Source organism: Poromitra crassiceps (genome assembly GCF_964638095.1).
Source record: "Poromitra crassiceps genome assembly, chromosome: 27".
Lineage (NCBI taxonomy): Eukaryota > Metazoa > Chordata > Actinopteri > Beryciformes > Melamphaidae > Poromitra > Poromitra crassiceps.
This window is the reverse complement of record NC_139650.1, coordinates 2,577,053-2,584,552: the sequence shown is the minus strand read 5'-3', so window position 1 is coordinate 2,584,552 and position 7,500 is coordinate 2,577,053. Positions and strand designations below refer to the sequence as shown.

General features: G+C 45.1%; 1 protein-coding gene across 1 annotated transcript in view; it reads right to left on the bottom strand.

The window, feature by feature from the left end:
* LOC310799219 (retinoic acid receptor gamma-like) overlaps positions 1–7,500 on the bottom strand; it is a 65,738-nt gene that overhangs the window by 8,373 nt on the left and 49,865 nt on the right. The window contains 1 exon segment of the mRNA XM_083661787.1: positions 103–251. Within this exon segment, the coding sequence (XP_083517913.1) occupies positions 103–251 (149 nt within the window).

Genomic DNA, 7,500 nt, shown 5'->3' with positions numbered 1-7,500 from the left:
TTTGCCGCTACATTTGGGTGTTGCATCTTGTTTGGCCGCCTGTACCTGACGCAGCCAGACGGGGGCGGTGTGGTGTGCAGTGTCGGGTTTAGTTTGGCCTACCTTGCAGCCCTCACAGGAGCTGACTCCATAGTGATAGCCGGACGACTTGTCCTGGCACACGAAGCACGGCTTGTAGATGCGAGGAGGAGGTGGAGGAGAGGGAGAGCTGGGCACCATCTCCTCTGAGCTGGTGCTCTGGGTCTCCACCGCTGCAGGAGGAGAAAGGAGAGAGAGAGGGGGGTTGAGAGAGGCATTGAGGTGTCTCATTATAATGTCAGGGCATCATCTTGTTGACTTAAGTTTCTTCAACTCTTTGAAACTATGATGAAAGATAATACAACCACTGATTAAGGAAGAGTGGTCAACAAACAACCCCCCCCAGCCCCTTGCCGCCCACCCCCTCGGAGCCTACCCAGAAGGCTCAAAGGCAGACATTTTAAGAGAAAAGGGAGGGGTGACAATGCTGACTGACAGGGACTTAAAAGAGACACAATTAGCTGATGGCCAGATGGCCCTGCTGATAAAATGCTGATTGGCAGCTGAGATTTGATTGGCTTCTCCACTTACTGGTGAGTGGGGGAGCAGCATACCTCTGTTGGCTTTTTGACTGACATCTGAATTGCGTGCGTGCATGTGTGTGTGTGTGTGTGTGTGTGTGTGTGCGTGCGTGCGTGTGCACGTTTGTGTGTGTTTGTCTTTGTGTGTGCCCGTGTGTGTGTGTTTGTGTTTGTGTGTGTGTGTGTGTGTGTGTGTGTGTGCGTGCACGCTCACATTTTTATTTGAAAGGCTGCCCAACCAGACCTGCCTATATACCTTGAGCCCCATGTGAACAAACAGAAGCAGGGTGTTTATGAGACGTGGCTGTCTCCCTCTGTTCCTCCTCGGTGTCTCCGTAGGAAAATGGCACACTGTATAACACCATTTGCTGCCCACAGGCAAAGTCATTCAACTGCTGCTAGTGAAAACGTTCCAAACAAACAATGTAAAGCAGACACACAGCGATGTGCGCGTTCAGACCGTTCACACCATAGGGCCCCGTTACTCGGCGCACCCTAGTTACTGTTGTAACTAAGGGGTGTGTGAATCTTTGGGTATTACGCGATTCAATTCCATTCCGATTCCTGGATTTTCGATTGGAGATGATTGCCGATTCAAAATCGATTCTCGATTCAGTACATAGGGGAAATTCCGGATCTACTGCAGTCCGCTGTGTGCTAAGAGAGGCGGTGTAGCAAATTATGGCATGAAAGCAAAAGTGTGTAAGATTATGTTAATGTTAATATATTTTTTATATTTGAAATAGTTGTATCAACTGATTGAAATAATGTAAACACAGTACACAACACAAGCCTAACACAAAAGGTAACATGTATTCATGCTAAACTTGCACAAATAAAAACGTCTCCGTTCTCAGTGACTTCGAGAAAAATAAGTGAACGCATTACCAAAAAATGAAAAAGAAAAAAGAATCGATTCTTGGGAGTTATGAATCGATTCAGAATGGTGGGAGATAAGAATCACGATTCTTAAACGAATCCCCCCTTTTTTTTTGACACCCCAAGTTGTAACTGATAACTAAGAACTAAGAACAACCAGATTGGTCCAACATGCCTTTCAACTTTCACCTTCAGTCACCCCAACTTCACCTCCTCCTCTGCCCATTCCCACCCCCACTCCCTTGTTTCCTGGCCCTAAATTCCTCCGTGCAGGCTGGACAGGCTTTAATAGAGGCCCGGGCTCATAAGCTGCCCTATAAAGGTTGTGTCTGGGAGGGGAAGGCGGCCCCCGGCCAGGCTGACCGCCTCTTTATTGGGATCCAGTCACCTTGGGCAGCTATTCACATCAACAGCTCCATCCTTGGATCCCTTCCTAGTAAAAAATGAAGAATTTGGGGTCAAAAATCCAAAGTCACACACAGCCCCTCCTGCCACCTTCAATGGATAGCACAGGACTGGCCCAAGTGTGGCCCCCACCCCCCACAAACCAGCCCCAGCCCCAACACAACAACCCCAGCCTGAACCCGCGGCTCGCCATTAAGCGCAGTGGTAAGGTTTCACCAAGAGAGAACCGGCAGAAAGGAATAATCTAATAAAAGGAAAAGAGAGGGGGGAATGAAAAGAGAAAGAGAGTGGGGGGGGGGCATGAGGTGAGTGTGAGGACAGGGGCTTCCCAGTGGCTGCGCAGGTTAAATACAAGTCTGACCATTTAACTTTGACCTTGACTGAAGAGATGAGATGCAAGAGCTCCACTACCAACTAGATAACCAGCCTGCTACCACCTGCGTATATCACAACAACAGCAACAACAACAACAACAGCAGCAGCAGCAGCAAAAAATGATGTGAAAAGTTCAAATGCCACAAAAGACAGGACATTCGATTGACCATGACTGATACTAGATTTTGATCGTTTCTGCACGAAGCTCATAGACTCCCATTGGTCACTGTTGTTGGGTGGAGAGAAAAAAAACACCCATAAAAAATATTTTTGTTTTGAGCTTGATGACCGTGCATTTTTGAGTTCATCTAATTGGTTTTTAAAAGTGTTCATATTTTCTCAACCCACAGAGAGGAGCATGTAATCTTTCAATCGAAGTTAAAATATGAAAATCACCGAAACTACAGCTATGAGGTTTTCACCCATCAACGAAGATACATTGCAGTCTGCCTCTCTCAATTAGCATGATGTGTATGGAATTCGAACTCAAAACCATCACATCAGATCACTGCACACCACTGGACATTCATTTGGCGATGGCATACATGATACAGGGCTAAACGTTAAAGGGGCACTTCACAAAAAAAAAAAAAAAAAATGCTTATTTTGCACATGATCTCACACATCCAAAAATTGTAAACAGTTTCGCAGACATTCATTTAGTTTTACAGTTATTGAGAGTTCATTTGCGTTGATGCCAGTGATGTCATCAGAAGGCACTGAATCATTGGTTTGTATTAATTACAAGTATTCTGATGACACCACTAGCATCAACTTAACTCAAATCAACTCTAAACTGTAAAACTAAATTAAAGTCTGCAAAATTGTTTTCGGATATGTGAGGAGATCATGTGCAAAATAAATCACAGCAGTGTCCCTTTAACATTTCTGTTGTTTTAAAGTCACAGCCTGGGATTTAATAAATGTTGGATATATTAATGTTATTTTTAACTGCAAATAAAGATTTCCAAGCCTCCTTAACACATCGTAACTCCAGAGATGTTGTTGCTGCACCAAATGGTTTTATATGCAGTGGACACTTGTGGCCTGAGCTTTGGGTTTGTCCCCTCTCAGATCATGAGCTTTGGGTTTGTCCCCTCTCAGATCATGGCAGACTGTTAGCCTGGCTGTGGTGCCCGCATGGTTCTTACTACTGAGCAATTCTTTGTTTCTTTTCAGCCAGTAATGTTATAATAATAATAGGATAATAATAGAATTAACAATAATATAATTGGTGATTTATCTATTAGTGATGAGTCAGGGAGAGTACCAGATCATGAGAATATCATTTATACTGTTAAGGTATCAGGCCACATAAAACGTAAATAAATAAATAAATAAATAAATAAATAAATAAATAAATAAATAAATAAATAAATAAATAAATAAATAAATAAATAAATAAATAAATAACAAACAAACAAACAGAATATTACCATCAGAAATGGTAATAAGGACTATGGCATTGCCAGGCATTGTAGGGAGAAAAATCAAGGTTCAGCTACTTCTCTCAAGTTTATTCATATTGAAAAAGTACAACCTAGTTCAAGAGGGGCTAGTTTAATCAACCAACTTTTGAGACCAGAGGCATTTTGGATTTTGAATTGAACGCAATTGAACCTTATGGTCTTAATGAAACACAAGATTTGAGTTGTTTTTTGTCATATGTATATTAATTTGTATCTCTCTCTCATTTGGAGCCTTAGGGAGAGACGAGCCACTAGGTCCCTTGACACTCAGCCTTCCCTGTAGAGTGAGAGCTGTAAGACCCTTTATCTTCCTGCAGTTATTCCTGTATGGAATTTAGCCCAATCTTCTAAATATGTTCTCATTGTTGTAACTCTGTGTAAATATCAACCTTGTACTGTTTTTTGTCTAATGTTTTTTGCACTCTTTATCTTTGGAAATCTTTAATAACTAAAAAAATAAAAAATAAACAATATTTGTGTAACATTAACTTTGCCATGTTTTTCTTTAATAATGTTGAAAACGTATTTTTTTCTGTCGTGTTTATCTTTTGTAAAAAATTTAATTTGTGAAATGAAAAATACGACTGTGATAATTAGTCAAGGTGATCGATATGTATTTAACACGCCTGTGAGCGCTCATGACATTAGATCGAGCGAACCTGCTGAAGCGCTACCCGCGAAAACGCGTTGTTCACCAGTAAATCACAGTAAAGTCATTCCAGTGTGTGGCGGTATTTTTTTTAATCTTGAAACAGAATATTTATTTCATATATTTTGCATACTTATTTAGCTGAAGTGAATGCTATCCTGAAAATAATAATAAAAAAGCTCTGCTGGAGAACGTGTCTTGTTGTTTTGCATTTCAGTCAAGGACAAGCTACAGAAATGATGCAGTATGGCGCGGATAGGAAAATGTATTCAGTGTTTGAGGTTAAGTATAGAATCCAGGTGTAGGTGGAAGTGACGAGGGCGGGGCAGTAACCTGAGCACTGTTTTCTGTTTATATAGTAACCGTGACGATGTAAAAAAGTGGAAAAAATAGCTCCTATTGAAATGGAGAAGCGGCATCTGGCGCCAGGGGAGAGGTAGTGACTGACAGTGTCTGAGGGCAGAGAGGGAGGGGCTAGAGGGGACGTGACTCAGAAACATGACAGACAGAGGGCTAGGTGTGTGTGTGTGTGTGGGGGGGGGGGGGCGTTGAGCTCTACCTGGCCAGGAGAGAGACGGCCAAGGAGCCAAGATCTGTCAGGATCTGTCATCACCCTGAACTGAGATCAGCCTCAGAGCAGAGGCGGTGATGGGAGGGTAAGGAGGGGGGGGAGGGGCACACACACCTCTCTCTTCTTCACCTGCAATTCACCCCACTGCCACTGTGTGTCACAACATCCGTCAGCACACACACACACACGCCCAGACGAGACGACCCCGCTCTCGTCTTGTGAGTCAGATGCAGCAGTTGGCGTGATTTGTACATGTGGAAATCAGTTGGGGAGATGAGGAAGCCCAATGGCATGCAGAGTTTGTTCTCATGTTTTCATTCGGCGGGTCTGAAAGGAACCGAATTTGCTGTTCTAGTGAGAAAACAGCACAAAGTGAAGATCCTTATTCGTGAGGACGTTTTTTTTCCTTTTCTCTCATTCCCTCCCCAGTTGTACTCGGCCAATTCCCCCTGCTGTCCCAGTTGTAGCTCCACCTCCTCTGCCGATCTGGGGAGAGTTGTAGACGGGCACATGCTTCCCCTGATACACCTGACAGCGAGGAGTTTCACTGGCAGAACGTAGCGCGTGGGAGGATCACGCCATTCCCCCCAGTTCCCCTCCCCCCCTGAACAGGCACCCCGACCGACCAGAGGAGGCACTAGTGCGCAGCGAGCAGGACACACACCCTTAATCAATCCAGCTTCTCACCTGCTGCAGACACAACCGACTGTGCCCGTATGGACGCCTGATCAAGCCGGAGGCAACGCGGGGGCTCGAACCTGTGACCCTGGTGTTGTTTAGGCAGGGTAATCTACCGCTGTACCACCCGGGCGCCCGAGGGAAGATTGTTTATTATTTTCTCGAAGGTGCCGATTTTTCTTTGAATGCCATCGTCTACAGAGCTTCTATGATCTGGGCCAACACATGGAAAACACAAGTACTCTCCCTTGCCTCAATATGTCCCTTCTACTCCCTCCTGTTCCTCTGTCTCCCAGAGACTCTGTGCTTGTTGTCAGGTCAACACATCTCTGTTTAGACAACAAAAGCCCATCCCACATCTGAACCTTTCCTTATCAGCTCTTCAGCCTGAAAGTCCTGAAGCGCTGCCTGCTCTCTCACCAATGAATGAATGAATACAGCGTAACCAAAACGGCATTATTCAAAATGTCTATGGGGAGTTCTTATGGAGATGATTATGATGATACACTTTTTGACACACTTTTTTTTTCACCCATTTGTTCCATTGTGGCTCTGATTCGTGATTTGCATAATGATACAAATAAACCAGTTGCGTCTGTGGAAAGCCAGAGCGACAGCATTCCTGTGCCTTTAGCTGGCACTCGCTGGGCGGCTGTGTGGCTCAGGAGCTACAGCGGCTCGTCCCCTAATCGCTTTGGATAAAAGAGGTCGGCGGTTCGATCCCCGCCTCCTCCAGTCTGCATGTCGAAGTGTCCTCGGGGCAAGATACCGAACCCCAAACTGCTGGCGATGTCCGCGCCAGCCAGCACCCGTGTGTGGTAGCGTGCTGCCATCGCTGTATGAATTGAACGTGTGTGTGGGTGAATGTAGGCATATTGGAAAGTGCTTTGGATGTAAGCGCTATCTAAATGCAGTCAACTATGGGGTCTATAAGCGGTTTTGCTCCCCATTCAACATCTCATTATCTGAATGTATGTACTACACACACACACACACACACACACACACACACACAGATTGAGCATGTGGTTTATTTGACACAGAGCTCTTTCATTGCTGCGTGGGCGACGCAGTGTGACGTATGGCCTATAGGGCCTGTGGCTTGGATTGGCCCGGCCAGCCTCAGACTCACTGAACTCGACTTTGGCCTGAGGGAGGAGAGGACGACCACTCTGGGGGTGTCATCACAAATATTTGAGCTGTTATTAAAGGCTATAGCCTGTTTTTTTTTATTATGATGTATTATACCTCTTTTCAAATGAGGCATTTGTTAAGCCCGGTGGTAATCACCAAGCTGAGTAATGCTTATTTAACCATGAAATCAGTGGCAATTGTAACAACACAATCAAATCCAATAAAAACACAATAAAGTTTCAGTCAGTGACGACAGTTTGACTGGCGTAGTTTCCTCACTGGCTCTATCGGGCCTCGTAAGATTGATTTGGATGGCAAATTCAGTTTTTACATAACCTCTCGCCTGACAAAATGTTCTGCAGCGTACTGTGGAACGTGCGTGTGCATGTGAATGTGTGTGTGTGTGTGTGCGTGTGTGTGTGTGTGTGTGCGTGTGCGTGTGCGTGTGTGCGTGTGTGTGCGTGTGTGCGTGTGTGCGCGTGTGCGCGTGTGTGCGTGTGTGTGTGTGTGTGTGTGCGTGTGTGCGTGCGTGTGTGTGTGTGTGTGTGTGTATGTGTGTGTGTATGTGTGTGTGTGAGAGTGTGTGTGTGTATGTGTGTGCGTGTGTGCGTGTGCGTGTGTGTGTGTGTGTGGGCTGGTGCATGAGGCCGTGAGCATGTTTGACTGTGTGGTGTGACTTTGAGTTCAACAACACCCATGGAAACAAACGCACTTCCCCCAAACACAGTGGACAAGAAAGAG